This window comes from Carcharhinus amblyrhynchos, chromosome 7 (genome assembly GCF_965287045.1).
Source record: "Carcharhinus amblyrhynchos chromosome 7, sCarAmb.v2.hapA, whole genome shotgun sequence".
Lineage (NCBI taxonomy): Eukaryota > Metazoa > Chordata > Chondrichthyes > Carcharhiniformes > Carcharhinidae > Carcharhinus > Carcharhinus amblyrhynchos.
The window spans coordinates 18,554,659-18,577,125 of NC_137330.1; the positions used below are offsets into that span (position 1 = coordinate 18,554,659).

The following is a 22,467-nucleotide window of genomic DNA, read 5'->3' on the forward strand; positions in this document are numbered from 1 at the left end:
ATGACAAAACCATCTGTGCAATTCACCTCTGTTGTCTATGGACTTAGAAAAATACAAAATCAACAGTCTCAGACAAATTGGGCCCGATTTTACCATCAAGCTGCGCCCGTTCTCGGGCGTGAAATCTTGAAGTTGAGCGTGAGGAGAGTAGCACGATCCACGCTCGCTTCTGCGCCAGTTCCCCCCTTTACCAAGGCCCAAAAATAGCTGTGATTGGGACCCAAAGGGTTTCCTCTGGGTGCTCCAGTTTCCACCCACAGTCCAGATGTATTTGCATGCATTTAAATTGAGTTAATTTAACCAACCTTATCGGCACTTTCTTCTTTACCACCGCGTTCACCCATCCAGAATCAGTGCAAAACAGACATGCTCTGCCAAAGTCCCAATTCGGGCGCTCCGGTTAGTGAGGAGCTGTGTGCCGAGCATCTGACGGTTCTCTGCTTCAGATTGGTGGGGGGAAGGGGGGTCCACTGCCACTTTGCCTGAGATCAGTCTAGGTGGCGGAAGGGATAGGGGGATAAGGGGGTCAGTAATGTTGTGTGGGCCGGGGGAGGCATTATCCAGCATGGGAGTGATGTGGCAGGGGAGCCGCATTCCATCATTATTTTTCTGCGTGTGTGTGGTTGGAGGTGCCAATCGGAGCTGCAGGATTTTGGGTGCTATAAGCTGCACCCACAGGCTTCTGCAGCACGATTTGGAATTGCTGATATTTGTTCAGGCAGAGTGCGTGTGGGGGCGTCTGAGAACAGGTCTAAAAGTTGGATCTGAAACACTCACAGTTTCAAGTCTGCCCAGCACTTAGAATCAAAATGGTAAAATTGTCTCCAAACTTGATTAGCTTAGGGGTTTTTTTAAAAAAAAAAGTACAGTCTGGACAAGTTGGGCTGAAGGACCTGTTTTCATGCTGTAAACTTCTATGACATGAAACTTAACAAAGAGAACTGCAGAGAAACCAGTTCATCATAAATAGGTGTGAATGCTTCACTGAGTCGCAATGGTTTCTAAACTTGAAACATTTACGTGACGATGGAAGTATTGATCAGGTGGTCATCTGACTTGAAAAACAGATCTTTTTGCCAAGAACCAGAGATGCAGAAGCAGTCTGTACAAAAAAAAGCAAAGATCCCAATGTATCTCTCTCTCTCTCCATCTGCCGATTTGACAAGCTTGAACCACATCTGCTGTTTTTGATAATACATTTGCTGCAGGCAGCAGTATTTTTAAAAAACTCAGTCCAGAGCTCCTATCTCCAGAAGAACAGAACTTTTTGGGTGGCACAATGGTTAGCACTGCTGCCTCACAACACCAGGGACCCAGATTTGATTCCCAGCTTGGGTCACTGTCTGTGTGGAGTTTGCACATTCTCCCTGGGTCTGCATGAGTTTCCTCTGGGTGATTTGGTTTCCTCCCACAGTCCAAAGATGTATGAGTTAGGTAGATTGGACATGCTAAGTTGCCCATTAGTGTTAGGGGGATGAGCTAGTGTAAATGCATGGGGTTATAGGGATAGGGTTATGGGGATAGAGCCTGGGTGGGATTGTGGTTGGTACAGACTGGATGGACTGAATTGCTTCTTGCACTATAGGATTCGATGATTCTAAATTATCTGTCTGTACCTTTAAACCTTCTCAACAAGCTTGACCTTTGAGAACTGTATCATTTCAGAGCTTTTAGAATCCTGACAGGCTGAATGGCCACCTGCACCAACTCTCCAATAGAGCATTTTACCCAGGACCACCCCAACCTTATCCCTGTAATCCCAATTATTTACCCTACTAATCTCCCTGGCCTACACATCTTGGAAGGCCAGTCCACCTAATCTGCACATTTTTGGACTGTAGGAGGAAACCGGTGCACCTGGAGGAAATCCATGTAGACACAGGGAGAATGTGCAAACTCCACTCAAGGCTGGAATCGAATATGGGTCCCTGGTGCTCTGAGGCAGCAGTGCTAACCACTGTGCCACCATGATGTCCCTATTGGCTTTTAAGACTATACTTAAATCTATCCTCCCACTTTGTAAAGTTTTATTTTGTATGTATGAGTGTGCACATGGGAAATTTAAGCACTTACGTTGTTTTACTTAAATTGGGTTAAATACAATAAAAGCCATCCTCTTGATTAAAAAATCTGAAGAAAACCTGCCTGTTTGTATCTTTTACAATCACAGCACGTAAATCGTTAAACATTCATCAGCAAGAATGCCCCCCTCAAAAACAAAACTGTTGTCAAATGAGGAGTGGGTAAAAGGGGAAACCTTTCCATCCCTGCTCACCTGATTGTAATACGCATCAAATATGGAAAGGTGCACTTCTGCAGCAGCTGCACTTCCCTGTCTACACGGCAGAGAGGGGGTAGTGCTCCAGGGCGCGCATAATGCAAAAATTGTGACCCTGCACAAGAACAAGGGCACCTGTAGTGATTGCAACAACTATCAAAGCAGCTCCCTGCTGAGCAGTGTGCAGAAAGTATTCATCCTTGTCCTTGTCAGACTGCAAGATCCTTGCTGAACTCATCTACCCAAATCAGAACTGGAAGATTGTAAAAGATACAAACAGGTTTTCTTGTGATTTTTTTTTAATCAAGAGGATGGCTTTTATTGTACTTAACCCAATTTAAATAAAACAATATAAATGCTTAAATTGGCATAATCTTCTCAATAGCTAGGAGTGAAATGTGAGCAAAGGAAAACACTGGGTACAGAAAAGATTTACCAGGATGTTGCCTGGTATGGAGGGTATTAGCTATGAGGAGAGGTTGGAGAAACTTGGTTTATTCTCACTGCAACGACGGAGTTTGAGGGGCGACCTGATAAAAGTCTACAAGATTATGAGAGGATAGAGTGGATAGTCAGAAGCTTTTTTTCCCAGGCTGGAAGAGTCAATTACTGGGGGACACAGGTTTAAGGTGCAAGGGGTAAGTTTTAAAGGAGACATATGAGGCAGATTTTTTTACACAGAGGGCGGTGGGTGCCTGGAACTCATTTCCGGGGGAGGTAGTGAAAGTGGATAGTGACTTTTAAGGGGCGTCTTGACAAATACATGAATAGGATGGAAATGGGGGGGTTATGATCCCCAGAAGAATAGGGAGTTTTAGCTAAGTTGGGCAGTATGGTCAGTGCAGGCTTGGAGGGCCAAAGGGCCTGTTCCTGTGCTGTAATTTTCTTTGTTCTTTGTTCTGTATGTGACCTTTATCAATCTCCACAAGCCATGAGACTACGTGAACAGAGGGGATCTATTTAAACTGCTGGAGAGAATGGATTGCCCACTGAAGCTGCGGAGTCTGATCTCTTTCCATGGCAACATGATAGATAAGGTTAACTATGATGGAGCAACATCAGAACCCGTTGAAATCCACAGTGGGATCAAACAGTGGTGTGTTTTGCACCAACAGTGACATATTCTCTTTGCTGTTTTTAAGTCATCTGTGGAGGAAGTCCACACACAAAGCAGAACTGACGGAAGGTTGTTCTCACTTGCTTGCTGGAGACCCAAGAAGTCCTCAACAGAGTTTCTCTCAGCTGAGAATGCCGCACTAACATTCCGTGCAGAGGAACACCTTCAGCAGAAAATAGCCAGACTCAATTACACTTATAAAGAGTTTGTTTTTGCCATCGGCATCGAGAAGACAAATGTCATCACCCAGGACGTTACCATACTACCATCTTTCAGGATTGATAATGTGATACTGGAGGTTATTGATGTCTCCAAAATTGCCATTGATGCTGAAATCAATACACAATTTGCAAAAGGTGTAGCTGTTATGGCTGAGTAAATATTGTGGAACAGCAGCAAACTGACTGTGATCACTAAACTGACAGCCTGCCAAGTCTGCATTTTGATGCACTGTACAGTGGTGCAACCTGGGCCACATTTGCAAGGCAGGAGAAAAGGCCGAAAGGTTTTCACCTCTCCATGTCATCTGTATCTTTAACGTCTCTTGGCAAGACAAGGTCACTAAGAACCTGGAGAGTATTAATTCCATCAGCATACACTCATTGTTAAGCCAACGATGGATGTTTGGCCATGTTAATTGGATGGATGATGGCTGTACATCTTGCATCAGTGTACTGGTCACTGTACCGCAACCTCTTGGCCATCCACATCTCCTCTACAAGAACAGCTAAGATATAAAGATGGTGGATATTTACACTGACAACTGGGAGATAGTCACTGCTGGCTGTGACTTCTGTTTGGAAGGGCACTGGTATACGTGAACAAAAATGTCAGCTAGCCAAGAAGAGGGTCCAGAGAGAACTGAGGCCAGTGAATTGTACACCTTTTTCATCCATTTCTTCCTCCACAGTAAATGCAGCAGAGACTGTCATGCAGCATGGGGCTCCTGAGCCCACCAATCGATGTTTCCAAGTTGACCGCTATGGCACAGACCATGGAAACACAAAATGTCTGGAAGAACTGAGAATAACAGCAGCAGAACCGTTACCAGCAACTACTCTCCAAGAATGTGGCACAGTGGGAATGATCAGAAACATGTTCAACTGAATGTTTCTTTGTTATGTATTTAACCGGTGGCACAATTGCTTTAAAAACAGGTCATATGACTTGATCATAGGTCATTGAGCTATTTCATAGAACAGTACAGCACTGTACAGGCCCTTCGGCCCTCACTGTTGTGCCGTGCTATATCCAAACCCAAGATCAAGCTATCCCACTCCCCATCATTCTGGTGTGCTCCATGTGCCTATCCACTAACCACTTGAAAGTTCCTAAAGTGTCCGACTCCACTATCACAGCAGGCAGTGCATTCCACACCCCAACCACTCTCTGAGTAAAGAATCTATCCTGGACGTCCCTCCGAGATCTCCCACCACGAACCTTATAGTTATGCCCCCTAGTAACAGCTACATTCACCTGAGGGAATAGTCTCTGCATGTCCAGAGGCATCTTAGTTTCATTTTCTGTTTTGTACAGAGACATCACTTTCAATAAATCTTCTGCATGTTGGTTTGAATTTATGCGTGAAAAACACATCTTTTTGTTTAAAACCCACAACTTTGAAGTTGAAGTTCCAGAGGACAGGCAGATCGCCAGTGTTGTTCCATTGTTTAAGAAGGGTAGCAGGGATAATCCATGCAATCGTAGGCTGGTGAGACTTATGTTAGTGGTAGGGAAATTACTGGAAATGATTCTTAGGGACAGGATTTACTCACATTTGGAAACAAATGGATTTACAAGTGATAGCATGGTTTTGTGAAGAGGAGGTCATGTCTCACTAACTTAATCTAGCTTTTTAAGGAAGTAATGAAGATGATAGATGAGGGAAAGGTAGTGGATATTGTATACATGGACTTCAGTAGAGGGACTTCAGTAGAGGTACTTCATGACAGACCGATTCAAAAGCTGAAGTCACACAGGATCAGAGGAGAGCTGGCGAGATGATACAGAATTGGCTTGGCCACAGAAGACAGAGTGGTTTCCTTTTGAGGCTATGTATATTTACTAAAGCTTATACAAAGACTCAAAATGCAGTGTACTGATTTTGAATACATAACTTTATTTAACCAAATGATCGAATGGGAGAATGGGATGAGGAAGACCTGCACTCAAACTATAGAATGCGGGCAGCTGAATATCGGTCTCAACAACAATGCCCCTGTGAAGACAATTATACATTCCCAAAATCATATTGCCTACCCTTTCTGGTGGACACTATCCAGTAAATATTCCATTTGTTATTACACATGTTGCTTCCCTTCTGTTGCCCAGCAATATGAACACTGGATAGTGAAATGATTCCCACCAAATTGAACCCATGTGACTCTCGTCCGATTATGAGAAATTCTTCATACCTGCTCACCACCTGATTTATCTGAGTTGTATGATCCTATTTATAAGGCTAGCATTGGTAGCCATCATATTCCCAACCACTGCTGATAGCATTCAGTGGAACTATTGTTCTTCCCTCTCCCTGTATTTTGTCACTGACTGAAGTTTCACAAAATGTAACCAAAAGCAAAATACGTCTGTCATATAAATTCAAAATACAGGTTTTAAATGAGAATTATGTGTTAATTTCACAGAGCTGTCTTCTATGGCAACAGCCCTGGCTGGCTTACACTCCCATCATCCAAAATCTAAAGTTAATATTGTGTTAGTGTTCCTAAATCTGGGGTTATGTGTTTATTGGCCTAATTCAACCCCCTACATCAGAGGATAGCAGTAGAGCGGTGCTTTTCTGAATGGAAGGCTGTGGCTAGCGATGTTTCAGAGGGATCAGTTCTGGGAACTTTGTGCATCGTAAATTTAAATGAATTGCAGGAAAATGTAGCTGGCCTGATTAGTAAGTTCGTAGATGACACAAAAATTGGTGGAGTTGCGGATAGTGAAGAGGATTGTCAGAGGATACGGCAAGATATAGACCAGTTGGAGACTTGGACAGAGAAATGGCAGCTGGAATTTAATTTGGACAAGTGTGAAATAATGCATTTTGGAAGGTCCAATGCATGTAGGAATTATACAGTAAATGGTAAAACCCTTAGGAATATTGACAGGCAGAGAAATCTGGGCGTACATGTCCACCGATCACAAAGTGGTAATGCAGGTGCATAAGAAAATATATAGCATAATTGCCTTCATCGGTTGGGGCATTTAGTATAAAAATTGGCAGGTCATGCTGCAGAGAGACCCTTAGTTAGGCGTCATTTAGAATATTGTGTACAATTCTGGCTGTCATACTACCAGAAGGATGTGGATGCTTTGGAAAGGATACAAAAAAGTTTATCAGGATGTTGCATGGTCTGGAGGGTTAGCTGTTAAAGGTCTACAAGATTATGAGTGGCATGGACAGAGTGGATAGTCCGATGCTCTTTCCTAGGGTAGAAAAGTCAAGTACTAGGGGACATTGGTTTAAGGTGTGTGGGGAAAAGTTTAGAGAAAGTGCATAAGGCAAGTTTTTTTTCACACAGGCTGGTGAATGTCTGGAACGCACTGCCTGGGGAGATAGTGGGAGCAGGTACAAAAGCGGAATTTAAGGGGCAACTAGACGCATACATGAATAGGATGCGAATGGAAGGATAGGGATCCATAAGTGGTTTCAGTTTAGGCAGGCATCATGATCGGCGCCGGCTTGGAGGGCCGAAGGGCCTGCTCCTGTGCTGTTGTGTTCAATGTTCTTTGTTCTTAATCCCAAACATAGTAAGGACAATATAGTCTTCCATTTTTTAATCTTTTGACCAATTTTTCTATTGCAAGTTGGACAATGGAAATAAACAGTCAGCCATTGACAGCGCAGTTTTCTATGTCTACTAAGACATTTAAAACAGGCTATTACAGCAATACAATGTGCAAGCACTTTGCAATTTTCACACATCCCCAGATTGGATGTGCACAAGGATTATGTATAGAATGGCATCAAGTTCCAATCCCAAATTGCAGCATTTTCCATGATTCTGAACTGAATAAGAGATCCTTGCACTGAAGGAGAACCAAAGAGGCTCCTGTAGGGAAACTGAGACTGTACATTTGTAGAGTGGCAAAGATAGCATTGATCTGGGAGCAGGGCTGAGGAAACTTTTCATTAGGCTGTGACCTGTTTGATTTGCAAATACCCATGGCCACAGGGCATAATTTTTTATTTAATTTTCAACACTGACCTTCATATGAGCAGTTTGCCAAAAGTTGTAGCAGGTTTGATAGTAGAAGTTTCAATTCTTGGTAAGATCATATTACCCATGATTCATTGCAACAAAATGATGACAAGTGGAGTCAACCACATCACTGTGGCCTTGGAGTCACTTGTAGGCCAGACCAGTTAAGGATGGCAGATTTCCTTCCCTAAAGGACATGAGTGAATCAGATGGGTTTTTTTAAAGCCACAATCTGGTAGTTTCATAATCACTGTTGCTGAAGCTTGCTTTTTATGACAGATTTTTGTTTCAATTAATTCAATTTAAAATTAGGATTTGAATCTATGCCTCATTAATCCAGGCCTCTGGATTACTAATCCAGTAACATTAACACTGTGCCACCATACCACAACATTTGGAAACAGACAGGCCAATAAAGAATTAAAACAGTGAATTTGGCAATGGAGAGAGGTGTGAGATGAGTTGGCTGTGCCCAATACAAAATAAGGATTGAAAATGCTGCAAGTTTGCCTTTTATTCAATGAGGCAACAGCATGAAAGCTTGATGCAGAACTACACTGAATTGTTGGTAAACATTTGAAATTGGAATATGTTTCTTAAAGCAAAACTATCATTAACCAGAACTTAGAGGTTTTCTTTTTACAATTGCATCAAGTTTAGAGAAATGGCCCATTCATCTCAAGAAGTCTGGGCTGGTTTTGATGTCTCACACCAGCCTACACCCATGTGAAGGACCAGAGATGTCGTTACACGTTGTCAAAAATGCTCGCATATGGATTCTGATGGAAGGCCATTGCCCTGAAATGCTAACTCTGTTTTGATCTCCACATCTGTTGCCTGATCCACTGAGTGTTTCCAGCATTTTCTGTTTTTATTATTACTATTTCTGTCCCTGGGCTGGTAATCCAGCAATTACAGGGGTTTAATCCCACCACAGCAGCTAGCGGAATTCAGTTAATCCCGGAATAAAAAGATTGTGTCAGTTTCATCCCCACCCTCGCCTCCACCCCGCCCCTCACTGTTGCTCTCGTTTTCTCTCTCTTTTTCTACCGAGAGATGAGAGATGTTTTGCGGCAGTCAAGTGTGGCTGCAAATCTGTGGAAGGTGTGAGACTACGTGGGGTGATTGGGCTGACTGAAAGTTTGAGACAAGTGCACTGATTCAGATGGAGACATACGGGTGGTACAGCCTTGGGTGATTGTCCGCGTGGAGTTTGCAAGTTCTCCCTGTGTCTGTATGGGTATCCCCTGGGTGCCCTGGTTTCCTCCCTCAGTCCAGAGATGTTCAGGTTAGGTGTATTGACCATGCTAAATTGCCCCTTAGCGTCAGGGGGACTCACTAGGGTAAATGCATGGGGATAGGGCCTGGGTGGGATTCTGGTCGATGCAGACTAGATGGGCTGAATGGCTTCCTTCTGCACTGTAGGATTCTATGACCTATGGTTCTATCATATTCTAAAGAGAGAGATTAAAGAGTGCAAGCTAAATCGATATTGACATCACATAACAAAGAGAAACACATAGGAGGGACATGGGGAATAAAGATTGGAGAGTGGAGGTCAGCCTGCAAAGAGGGAACTTGTATTGCAACTCTCATCTTAGAATCCCTGCAGTGCAGAAGGAGGCATTCGGCCCACTGAGTTGACACCAACTCTCCTGAGGGGTGCTCTTATAGAGGTCTATAAAATAATGAGGGGCACAGATCAGCTAGATAGTCAGTGTGTTTTCCCAAAGATAGGGGAGTCTAAAACTAGAGGGCATAGGTGTAGGGTGAGAGGGGAGATATACAAAAGCGTTCAAGAGGGGCAATTTTTTTCAGACAAAGGGTGTGAATGTCTGGAATAAGCTGCCAGAGGTAGTAGTAGAGGCAGGTACAATTTTGTCTTTTAAACAGCATTTAGATTGTTACATGGGTACGATGGGTATAGAGGGATATGATCCAAATGCGGGCAATTGGGATTAGCTTACAGGTTTAAAAAAAACGGCATGGACAAGTTGGGCCAAAGGGCCTGTTTCCATGCTATAACCTTTATGACTTCTAAAGTACTTTTGAATTGTAGTCACAAGGTAAATGTTCACAAATGTGCTCATCAACTTGGCAATGTCCCCAAAAAGAAATAAATAAAATGATTGACCAGATGTTTGATTTAGTATTCAAAGTTAGCCAGGACACCAAGTGAATCTGTCTGCAATCCTCTCCCTCAAACTATTCCCATGAGTATTTTTCTTCTCTCCTTCAAAGGCAGCCTGCTCGTAATAGTTTTACATCTGGTAGACAAGGTTGTAACTCTGACCATGCAGCAGTCCCTCAGCACTGCACACCAGTGTTAGCTGAGTTATCAGCTCAAATGTCTGGAATGTCCATTTGGTTGGGAATATGATATTTATTAACTTCCATCTTGTTCTTTGTTTAGGTCCCAGCATAATTATCTAAGAATCACCCGCATTTTAAAAAGTCTTGGAGAGTTTAAGTTTGAGAACTTCCAGATTCACCTAGTACGCATGCTGCTGCATGAGGCTTTAGTTGAAGAGACTCTGCCCAACATGTTGCACAGTGCTTTGGAATACTTTGTTTACACAATCAAATCCAGGAAAGAGAGGAGAAGACTCCTGCGATTTGCTGGGCTCCATTATAAACCAGCAGAAAACTTTGTCTGGGGGCCTCTAAGGAAGGAAGCAGGTGGAAGGAGCCTGGTTGCCAAGTCATCCTGTCTGTCAGAGAAGAGGCCACTTACCCAAGAGAAAAGCAGACACAATACATTGAATGAGGACTTGCCAAGCAGTGTGACAGCCGCAGTCTCTCAAGAGACAGTCCCGTGTATTGTGATTGGGCTTGGGACAGGTATGCAGCAGAAAGGTCAAAGCAACAGTGAAGTAGAAGCTGATAATGCAAAGAATAAAAGAAGCTTCAAAGGGAAGAGTGACAATCAGGTGGCAAAGTCTTTGACAGAAACCAAGGACACTGGAAAATCTCAGAGCCTGGATGAGGAAGTTGAGGATTCTGACCCAGTAGAGACAGAGAGTTGTGTTTCACCAGGACTGCTCTCTTTAAAACAAATATGACCAAAGCCAGAGCCTCAGCATTGGTGCCTCAATGCAGATTTTGAGGCAGAGCTCTCTAATGTTTTCTCGAATGCTCTCTGCTCCTCCATGCTGTGCCAATGGGTGGGCTAATGATTGTATTTTCTATGTTGAAAAGAGGCCGAATGTTTACATAACAATTTGGACAGTTTGCCCATGTGAACAATGTATCGGGCATTCCATCAACTTTACAAACTGTTCTGAGACATAGTGTAATAAGGTATATTTGAGATGAAAATAAGGTACAAACCACCAAGTTTAATAACATATCATGTGACTTTTGTGAAAGGCAGGAAAGGCAACCTTTGGCAGGATATAAATGATATAAATGTTTATTTCTATTCATACTTAACTCATAAAATCTGATCATTTAGGAGTTTTTTATGCTTGATGTGAATTAATCAGCCTGACATTTAATGGAGAGCGGAGTTATGTTGCCAATTTTTTTTACTGCTTTCTTGGTAATAGTTTATATAGGGTTGCCAACTCTGCACAGCAGCACAGGAACAGGCTTTTTGGCCCTCTAAACCTACACCAACCAAGCTGCTCACGTGAACTAAATCTCCCTACCTTTCTGGGGGGACCATACACCTCTAGTCCCATCCTATTCATGTGTTTGCCAAGACTCCCCTTAAAAGTCACTATCATATCTGCTTCCACTATCTCCATTGACAGCGAGTTCCAGACACCCACCACTCTCTATGTAAAAAAAGTATTTGCCTCATACATCTTTAAAACTTGCCCTTTGAACTTTAAACCTTAAAAGTTTCTGACTATCCATTCTGTCCATGCCACTCTTGTATGTCTTCTATCAGGTCAACCCAACCTCCATTCATTCCAGAGAACTAACCAAGTTTCTCCTACCTCTCCTCATAGCTGATGTCTGCATACCAGGCAAATCCTGGTAAATCTTTTCTGTACCCTCTCCAAAGCCTCCACATTCTTCTGGTAGTGTGGCACTATAATTGAACACTATATTCCAAATGCGGCTTAATATATATAAAGCTGCAGCATGACATGCCAGTTTTTGAACTCAATGCCCGGTCGATGAAGGCAAGCATGTCATATGCCTTCTTGGCTACCTTCTTCACTTGCGTTGCCACTTTCAGTGACCTGTGTACATGTACATCCAGATCCTTCTGCCTATCAGTACTGGGTTCTTCCATTTACTGTATATTTCCCATCTGTATTAGATCTTCCAAAATGCATCACCTGACATTTGTCCGGATTAAGCCCCATCTGCCATCTTTCCACCCAAGTCTCCAACCAATCTATAACCCACTGTATTCTCTGGTGGTCCTCATCGCTATCCATAATTCCATCAACCTTTGTGTCATTCGCAAACGTACTCATCAAATCAATTACATTTCCTCCAAATCATTTATATGTATTACCTAACAGCAAAGGTCCCAGCAAAGATCCCTGAAGAACACCACTTGTCACAGCCCTGCATTTAGAAATGCACCCTTCCACTGCTGCTGTTTGTCTTCCATGACCGAGCTGGATCAGTATCCATTTTGCCAGCTCACCTCTAATCCCATGCGACTTCATCTTCTGCACCAGGCTGCCACAAGGGACCTTGTCTAACTGCAGTCCATGTTGCCATACCCTCATCAATCATCTTCATCACTTCCTCAAACCTGATCAAGTTAGTGAGATATGACCTTCATGTTGCCTCTCACTATTACGTCCGCTTATTTCCAAGTGGGAGTAAATCCTTTCTCAAAGAAACATTTGCAATAATTTCCCTACCACTGATGTAAGGCTCACTGGCTTGAAATTGCCTGGATTTTCCTTGCTACCCTTCTTAAACAAAGGAACAGCATTGGCTGTTCTCCAATCCTCTGGGAGCTCCCCTTCAGCCAGTGAGGATACAAAGATTTCTCTCAATACCCCAGCAATTTCCTCCCTTGCTTCTTTCAGTATTCTGGGGTATATCCTATCAGACTCTGGGAACTCGTCGACCTTGATATTTTTCAAGACCCCCAATACCTCTTTTTTGATCTCAACATGAGCAAACCTATCTGTGCACCCTTCCTTAGATTCACCATCCACCAAGTCCTTTGATCAATACTGACTATTCACTTAATATCTCACGCATTTCTACTGGCTCCGAGCATAGGTTCACTCCACTACTCTTGAGTAGGCCTACCCTCTCCCAGGCTACCCACTTACTCTTTACGTATGTATAAAAAGCCTTGGAATTTTTCTAAATCCTGCTGGCCAATTACTTTTTGTGACCCCTTTTAGCCCTCCTGACTCTTTGCTTAAGTTTCTTTCCACTTGTATTCCACGCTTGCTTCAATTGTTCCCAGCTTCCTAGCCTTGACAAAGGCCTCCTTTCTCTTTCTGACTAGGCTACAATATCTCTCATTCTCCAGGGTTCTGAAACTTGCCATACTTAGCTTTCATCTTGATAGGCATGTGCCAGTCCTGAATTCCTATCAAATTATACATGAAAGCCTCCCACATGCCAGATGTTGATTTTCCCTCAAACATCTGCACCAGTCCACATAAAACTCCATCTGCCATTTCTCCACCCAAGTCTCCAACTGGTCTATATCATGCTGTATCTCCTGACAATTCTCTTCACTATCCACAACTCCATCAGTTTTTGTCATCTGCGAACTTACTGTTCAGACCAGCTACATTTTCCTCCAAATCATTTACATATACTACGAACAACAAAGGTCCCAGGACTTATTCCAATGGAACACTGCTAGTCACAGCCTTGCACTCAGAAAAGTACCCCTCTACTGCTACCCTCTGTCTTCAATGGCCAAGCCAGTTCTATATCCATCTTGCCAGCTCTCCTTTGATCCCATGTGACTTCACCTTTCATACCAGTCTACCACGAGTTACCTTGTCAAAGACTTTATTGAAGTTCATGTATACAAGATCCACTGCCTTTCCCTTATCTATCATCTTCGTCCCTCGAAAAACTCGATCAACTTAGTGAGGCACAATCTCTCCTTCACAAACCATAAATTCAGAAAAATTCTAGACCGTTCCTGGAGGCTTGGCAACCCTAGATTGTGTAGGCCAATAACATTTGGATCTCAAGGTCAATTAGCAGTAAATCACATCGGACTCCATGGGCGGAATACCATAGCCCCATTGTGGTGGGGTTAGGCTAGGAAATGTGGCGAGTGGTCCAAAAGTCCTTTGATTTTGACAGGACTGGAAAATCCCACCAAGTGGGAGGTGCTGTAAAATCCACCCAGTAAGCATGGTTGTGAAATCCCACCCCACCCTTCCACCCCAGTGGGAGGGGGCTGTGAAATCCCCAATGGCTTCTGTGTAAAATGAAGCTGCTGGTTTTCTCCCGAGAATAGGAAAGGCAGGGAGACTCTGGTCTTTCTGCTATATAACCAAATTCTATTTGGCTCATTCAAGTTGTAATGGACAATTAATGAGTCAATATCATTGGTTCAAAGCTACATTAGAAAACAAATGTTCTAAAATCCCATTTTCAGTTTTCATTTTACATTGCAGTTTAGGAAGAGTCCATTTCCAAAATTACAAAAATAACACGTAGCAAATTAATGACCATTATATCTATTTGAAAATGTGTGTTGGTCTTTTGAACCTGTAATCATTTGACTCTCTATTTTGAGTAATTTTTGTAGATACTGTATTAAGTGAGTGCTCTTGCCAGTCACATAGTATTCGTTGACATTTAAGGATATCGGATATATGAATTGTTCTAATTAAAATGTACAAGCAATTTAGTTTCCACATTGTTAAGTCTCTTTGATGTTTATTTCCAGTTTACTTGTTTTACTAGGGGGTTCGGGGGGGTGCGTAGTTTGAATATGTCCTTAAACTTGGGGGCAGGCATTGACTTATTCAGATAGACATGATGTGGAGATGCTGGCGTTGGATTGGGGTCCAATTAGAAGCATGGTTTGCATCACCTCTCTCCATAAAGGAAGACTTGCATTTATCTAGCGCCATTCTTATTCTTAGGGCTTCAGAATAACTTTGAGGTGTGTCATTACTGCAATGTAGGCAATAGAACAGCTGGTATGTACACAGCAAGCTCCCACAAAAGCAAAGTTATTACAATCAAATGATTATTTTAGTGATGTTGGTTGAAGCATAGATTGAACAGCATGGAGAACTCTGGAAATTTGCAGGTTCTTACAGCACATGAGAGAGAGAAATGGTTAATCTTTCAGGCAGATGAGCAGAACAATTCTGATAAAGTTATTGGCCTGAAATATTGGTCCAGATCATTCCGTCTCGGGTCCCCCGAAAAATGTGCTTGGGATCTTCTTGTACTTTTACAGTCATTTCTTCCTTGTCCATTTGCCTGTGTCTACTGGATTGGTCTCGTGTGTCACCTTGTTGCTCCATCACTTCTCCTTGTTGTGGTACCTTTTGTTACACCCCCCCCACTACCTACCAACCACCCCCCCTCCCTCTCCGCTATTCTGCTCTTCCAGCTCTCTCATTGGTATCAGTTTCCGAGAAAGGTGTTTATGGAGAAAAAAATGAAGGAGGGAAGGAATGATTTGGTTGGATTGATACATGTCTGAGTCTATTTTTTTGTGAAAAGGAAAAATGTTTTTTCTTTTGTGTTCCTCGAGCAAGTCTTCCTTTTTGTTGTGGTTGCCTGCCTTCTATCATTGGTTGCATCATGGGGTTAGTCTTGATCAGGGAGTGAGTCAGCAATTGGACATTCTTTCTGTTTTAGGGTAGATATGTAGGAGGTAGGTCCACGGTTTGTATTTAGGGGTATTACATGAGAGTTGCCCTTTGGGATACAGTTATTTAGTGATACATTCCTGCCTTGAAGTTCTAGTCTTGGTTTTTTCCTTCTGCATGTGAGGGAATCCCCAGATTTTAGGGTGGCATAGTGGTTTGTAAGTTGTTATTATGTTGTAAGAGGAATATTCTGAATTGTCCACTGGGGTGCCCTGTACTCAACCAATATTTAGACTGCGAAAGGCAGTATATAGTTAAAGAATTAAAAGGAATTTATTTGCTTCAGGAGGGAGTCACAGGATTGACTGTACTCCCTGAGCTCATATTGCAAAGTAAAGTTATTATATTGTTTTGAACATTTCAATATCCCACCCAGTCTCGTCAATCAGATTGAAGGTACAATCACAATATTAGACATTATTACCTTAGCCAATAACGTTCCATCTGTCAACAGGAATAGGATTTATTAGCACTTTGCCTATGTAGGTTTCTCCCCCATTCCCTAGGAAACCTAACCCTCATGAATTCCGGTAACCAAGGCCATAGCTAACACTTGTGAATTTTATTTGGTGAAAGGAGTCACTCTTTTGCTGGAGTCAGGACCTCCTTTATCAGCTTGAGAGACTGCTCCAGCCTTGCTACTCATTAATGAATTTAGTCCCTTAAATCACAGGCCTATGATTAAACTTATTTTCATGTATCCACAAACAGATAAGAGAAGCTACCTTTCTATGCTCCATTGTTTTAAAAGAGGTTAGTTTGTCTACCACTGTGTTTCCCATCATGCTGCATTCAGAACGAAGTTGACCAAAGCGCAGAATACATAATTGGAATTACAGTTTAAGCTTATAATGAGCAAAGACAAAGAACAAAACAGCCCGGGAAACAGGCCCTTCAGCCCAACGAGCCCGTGCCGCCATTTTAACATTATGAGTGCCCTCCTCTACCCATGACCTTTGTCTACACCTATTGGGGAAGATTGAGGGAAGACTAATTTCGGGACAATTTGTTACACCACTCAACCTAAGAGCACGTTTTTGGGATGTGGGAGGAAACCGGAGCACCCGGAGAAAACCCACGCAATCACGGGGAGAATGCACTAACTCCCACAGACACTGGCCCAAATCCATATATCTGCACAGCAAACAGTGATAGTCACTGAGCTGTCATGTTGCCCGTCAGATGGTCCAGTTTAAGCGTACACTAACAACGTGAAGCACAAGGCAACTCTCGAAGCAACATCCAAGAGCAGCCCTGTCAACAAGGTGGACCGAATCACCTGTGAAGTAAAAGACATCAATAAACATGCAAAACTTAGACATTTACGGAATCCCCAGAAGCGCAGAAATAAAGCAAGTGAGCCATGAAATATGTTGGAAGGTCCATTGGAATCAATTGATTCCCAGGGACATCCCAAAGCTCTTGATCTTTATTTAGAAAAGTCTCCTGTATCCCTCCATCTCTAGTTCACTCATGTGCCTGTCTAAGTAAGCCTTAAACAACCCCAGCATGCCTGCCTCCGCCACCCTACTTGGCAGTGCATTCCAGGCCCCCACCACCCTCTGTGTGAAAAACCTCCCTCTAACATCCGAGTTATACCTCGCCCCCTCACCCTAAGCCCGTGGCCCTTCGTAATTATTGTATCCAACCTAGGAAAAAGCTTACCACTGTTCACTTTACCTATACCCTTCATAATCTTATACACCTCTATTAGACCTCTCCTCATTTTCTGCCTTTCTAAGGAGAACAGCCCCAATTTGCCCAATCTTTCCTTGTAGCTCAGACCTTCCATACCAGGCAGCATCCTGGGCGGCACGGTAGCACAGTGGTTAGCATTGCTGCTTCACAGCTTCAGGATCCTGGGTTCGATTCCCGGCTTGGGTCACTGTCTGTGTGGAGTTTGCACATTCTCCTCGTGTCTGTGTGGGTTTCCTCCGGGTACTCCAGTTTCCTCCCACAGTCCAAAGATGTGCAGGTTAAGTTGATTGGTCTTGCTAAGAAATTGCCCCTTAGTGTCCAGGTTAGAGGGATTAGTGGGTATAACATCTAGGGATATGGGGGTAGGGCCTGGGTGGGATTGTGTTCGGTGCAGACTCAATGGGCCAAAGGGCCTCTTTCTGCACTGTAGGGTTCTATGGTTCTATCCTGGTAAACCTGCTCCGCACTCTCTCCAGGGTCTCCACGTCCTTCTGGTAGTAAGGTGATCAGAACTGGATGCAGTACTCCAAATGCGGGCGAACCAACGTTCTATACAACTGCAACATTATACGCCAGCTTTTATACTCTATACCCCTCCCTATAAAGGCAAGTATACCATAGGCCTTCTTCGTCACCTTCTCCACCTGTACTGCCACCTTCAAGGACTTGTGCACTTGCACCCCCAGGTCCCTCTACATTTCTATACGGCCTACCATTTATCGTGTAACTCCCCCCTACATTCTTTCTTCCGAAATGCATCACCTCACATTTATCTGGATTAAATTCCATCTGCCATTTCTCTGCCCAATATACCAGCCTATCTATATCCCACTGTATTGCCTGACACTGCTCCTCACTATCAGCAAGTCCAGCCATCTTCATATCATCCGCAAACTTGCTGACCACACCACTTACTCCCTCTTCCAAGTCATTTATGTATATTACAAATAATAAAGGTCCCAGTACTGAGCCCTGAGGCACACCACTAGTAACAGACCTCCAGCTAGAAAAGGACCCTTCCACTACTACTCTCTGTCTCCTATTACCAAGCCAGTTCTTAATCCATCTAGACACCTGTCCTTGTATCCCATGAGCCTTAACCTTTTCCACCAACCTACCAAGAGGGACTTTGTCAAATGCCTTACTGAAATCCATGTAGATGACATCTACGGCTCGTCCTTCATCGACCGTTTTTGTCACCTCCTCAAAAAATTCTACCAGATTCGTAAGGCACAACCTACCCTTTACAAATCCATGCTGCCTATCACTAATCAAATTGCCACACTCTAAATGCTTGTACACCCTATCCCTAAGAATCCTTTCCAACAACTTCCTTACTACTGACGTCAAACTCACCAGCCTATAATTACCCGAGTTATCCCAACTACCCTTTTTAAACGGTACCACGTTTGCTATCCTCCAGTCTTCTGGGACCTCACCTGTGTCCACGGAAGAGACAAAGATTTGCATCAGAAGCCCAGCAATTTCATCTCTCGCCTCCCTAAGCAGCCGAGGATAAATGCGATCAGGCCCCGGAGATTTATCAGTTTTAATACTACCTAAAAACCATAACACTTCCTCCCTCGAAATAGATATTTCCTCTAACGGGTCTACAACTCCCTCCAAGACAGTACCTGACAACAGGTCCCTCTCCTTCGTGAATACTGACGCAAAGTATTCATTCAGGATCTCCCCCATACCCTTGGACTCTAGGCATAGTTCCCCTCCTCTGTCCCTAAGAGGACCGATTTTTCCTCTAACCACCCTTTTATTCCTAACATAGGAGTAAAATGCTTTTGGATTTTCCTTAATCCTGTTTGCCAAGACCATTTCATGCCCCCTTTTCACCCTTCTAACTCCCCGTTTGAGCTCCCTCCTACTCTCTCTGTATTCCTCCAATGCTCTCTCCGTTCCCAGTTGCTTAGACCTAACGTACGCCTCTCTTTTCCTCCTGACCAAGTGCTCAATCTCCCTAGTTATCCACAGCTCCCTGATCCTACCTTTCCCATCCTTCCTCTTAACCGGCACGTCTTTTTTGCAACTGTTTCAGCTGTCCCTTAAAAGACTCCCTCATGCCGAATGTGGACTTCCGGCTGTATCTAGCCTTCCCCCAATTTTGCACCCTCCCCTTCAGACAGTACTCATCTTTTTCCATTATTATCTTGAAGTAGACTGAATTGTGGTCACTGTTTGCCACATGTTCCCCTACTGCAACCTCAACCACCTGACCAGGCTCATTTCCCAGAACTAGATCCAGCATAGCCCCCTCTCTAGTCAGGCTAGCTACATACTGCTCCAAAGAACCTTCCAGTACACATTTTACAAATTCCTCCCTGTCTGGACCCCCAGCCCTAGGCACCTCCCAATCCACCCCAGGGAGATTAAAGTCTACCACTACAACAACCCTATTTTTTCTACACCTATCCAGGATTTCTTTACATATCCTTTCTTCCACCTCCTGTGGGCTATTTGGTGGCCTATAGTACCAAAGTGGTTGCTCCCTTCCTATTCCTGAACTCCACCCACAGCGACTCATTTCCCGACTCCTCTAAATTATCTTCCCTCTGCACCGCTGTGATGTGATCCCTAATTAACAACGCCACTCCCCCACCTCTTTTTGACCCTCCTCTGTCACGCCTGAAACACTTATACCCTGAAATATTTAGCTGCCAGAGCTGCCCTTCCTTTAACCACGTCTCTGTCACTGCCACCACATCTAAATTCCTTGCAAACATTAAGGCCTTAAGTTCATCCGTTTTACCCGTTACGCTCCTCGCGTTAAAACAGACGCACTCCAGACCTCCAGGCCCACTCGGATCCTCCCTCTCCTGGATGATTTTCCTCTCGTCTAATCTTACCCTGTCACCCAACTCGCTCCCAATCCCAGTGCCTACTGAGCTATCGGTTTCATCCCCACCCCGAAACACTCCAGCTAACCTCCCAGCTAAGATATTCGTGCCCTTCCCATTTAAATGTTCCCCATCCCTCCTATACAGGTGCCCTTCTCTCACGAACTCTTCCCAATGACTAACAAATGTAAAACCCTCTGTCTTACACCAATCCTTCAGCCACGCATTTAGCTGAAGGATCTCAGTATTCCTAGCCCCACCGTCACTAGGTACTGGTAGCAGCCCAGAGATTGCCACCCTGGAGACCCTGCTCTTCAGCCTGGCACCCAACTCCCTAAACTGCCTACGTATAATCCCCCCTGCTCGTCCTTCCTATGTCCTTCTCACCTATATGCACAATTACGTCAGCTTGGTTCCCTTCGCCCTTTAATATCCCTTCTACCCTTTCAGAAGCATCCTGTACCCCTGCTCCAGGGAGGCAGACTACCATCCTGGAGTCTTGCTTTTGCCCACAGAACTGCCTATCTATTCCTTTGACCCTCCCATCCCCCATCACTATCTCACTTCTAATCCCCTTCCTTCCCTGTAAGGCATTCCGGTCCTCCTGTCTTCCCCCTGGAAGATCACCTCCCCCATTTGATACCCTTCCCTTGGCATCCTGGGAGACTGCCACTGGGGTAGTCTTTGGACCATGACTTTTCTTCTTTTTCCCCTTCCTAATGGTTACCCACCTGTCCCCACCACCACCCCCCTCCCCACCACCCCGCCCCCCCGCTTAGGCTCTGGTATCTCCACTCGACTATGGTTCATATCCATTATTGCCTCGTTCTCCGTTACTAGAAATACGTCCTCAAGCCTCAGTTCTAACTCCCTGACCCATCTCTCAGATGCTGCAGCTCCCAACACTTAGTGCAGATGTGGACTTTCGGGAGATGAGTTGTCCCCAGAAACTCCCACCTGACACCGAATGCAGTTAATTCATATCCCAGTTGCGTATACCATTTATCTGAGTACCTTTGGGGATCAAAACACAAAAAGGGAAAAGAAGAAAGACAACAACAGAAACACCCACCTCTCCTATGCCAGCTCTCGCCGAAGCCCAATGAGCCAAAGCCCTTACAGCTCTCACTCTGCTCCCAACTCACTCCGCTGCCCGCTCCCGATGCTGCCCACTGTCTACTGCGGCCTTTTTTTTATATTCCGCGTTACCTTCCCGACTACCCCCACGCCTACTTCCGCTACGGAGAGAAAAAGCAAACAAAAACCCCGCAAACCGGAAAAGGAGACAAAAAACTCAAAAAATGAACAGGTATAATACTTGATTAACTTGTGGTTATACTGTTTATAATACAATTACAGTTTATAATAACTTTGCATATTTTGTTCCAGGCACATTGTGAATTCTCACCATCTATGTACGGCACTTTAGAATTACCTTAACCTAGTCGACTTATTATAGTAAAACTAAAATAAAGGACCTCATAGTAAGATTGCTGTACTATCCCTCCACCCCCACCCCCATCAGTCCCTGCTTTCAGCCCTTGACTAAAGCCCAAGATAAGGCCAGTAAATAGAAGTGTCCGAATACTTGTTCCTGTGTCCTGAAAGATGACTGGTCCCTTCGTATCCTTGCTTGCTCAACTTAATAGCCATCATTGGTACCATCCCTTCTGTGGATTTGGACAACCTTGCAGAGGCACACTTAACTACATTGACAAGCACCACCAATGCCAAGATCACTATGAAGAATATTGCAATCCCTTGGAGGATTGATATTCCCAAGGAGCCCAGCCAGCCTGAGAACCAACCACCTGAACTAAGTAGTTTGAATTTCTCCACTTCTTTCCTAATATGATCAATCAGATTTGTTATGTTTCCTGAACTATCTGGTACATATGTTTAAGATACTGATCCAATCAGTGCACAAGTCCCACCCATTGTGGTCAAGACATCATCCAATGCCAATCGGTGTTGAAGTACAACAGTACTCATGGCTACCATCTCACCATTAACGTTAGCAAGGGCAGTTGCTGTGTCATTGATGCCTTGCTCCACAATGGAGTGTAGAATTTCACACATCACTTTAGCTATTCCATATTAGGGAAACAATGTGTGAAAGAACTGTCCTGGTTCTGTAATAGCTCGTCGATGTCTTGTCAGGGGAGGGAGTTCAGGAGTGTGACATATGTAGTGGATTCGGTAATACGGCCCCTTCCATCTGACAGGGAGCCAAGGATATGCTCTATCCCCGCAAATCCAATATATTCCATTGAGAGTTGGGTAAGCGTTGCCTCCTTGAAAGCAAGAAGAAAGCAACATTGCGCATTACTGGGTGTACTAATGCTTAGCTGGGTAGTTTGATCTACCATGTGGTCACATTCACTCCTGCCTAAGTTTTCCCTTGGCCTTCCATGTTTCTAGTACAATATATCCATTTGGCTCCTTTAAAACAAAACTGGGAACTCTAGATTATAGATAGGTGTCTACGTGTCTCTTTCCTGTCCTCCTTTGCTCTGTCATCCGT

General features: G+C 43.9%; 1 protein-coding gene across 1 annotated transcript in view; it reads left to right on the plus strand.

The window, feature by feature from the left end:
* LOC145344814 (opioid growth factor receptor-like protein 1) overlaps nt 1-14,422 on the plus strand; it is a 46,944-nt gene extending 32,522 nt beyond the window's left edge. The window contains exon 7 of the mRNA XM_080191984.1: nt 10,020-14,422. Coding sequence (XP_080048110.1) covers nt 10,020-10,668 — 649 coding nt within the window. The 3' untranslated portion in view covers nt 10,669-14,422. The remainder of the gene's footprint in view (nt 1-10,019) is intronic.
* Nucleotides 14,423-22,467: the final 8,045 nt, after the last annotated feature.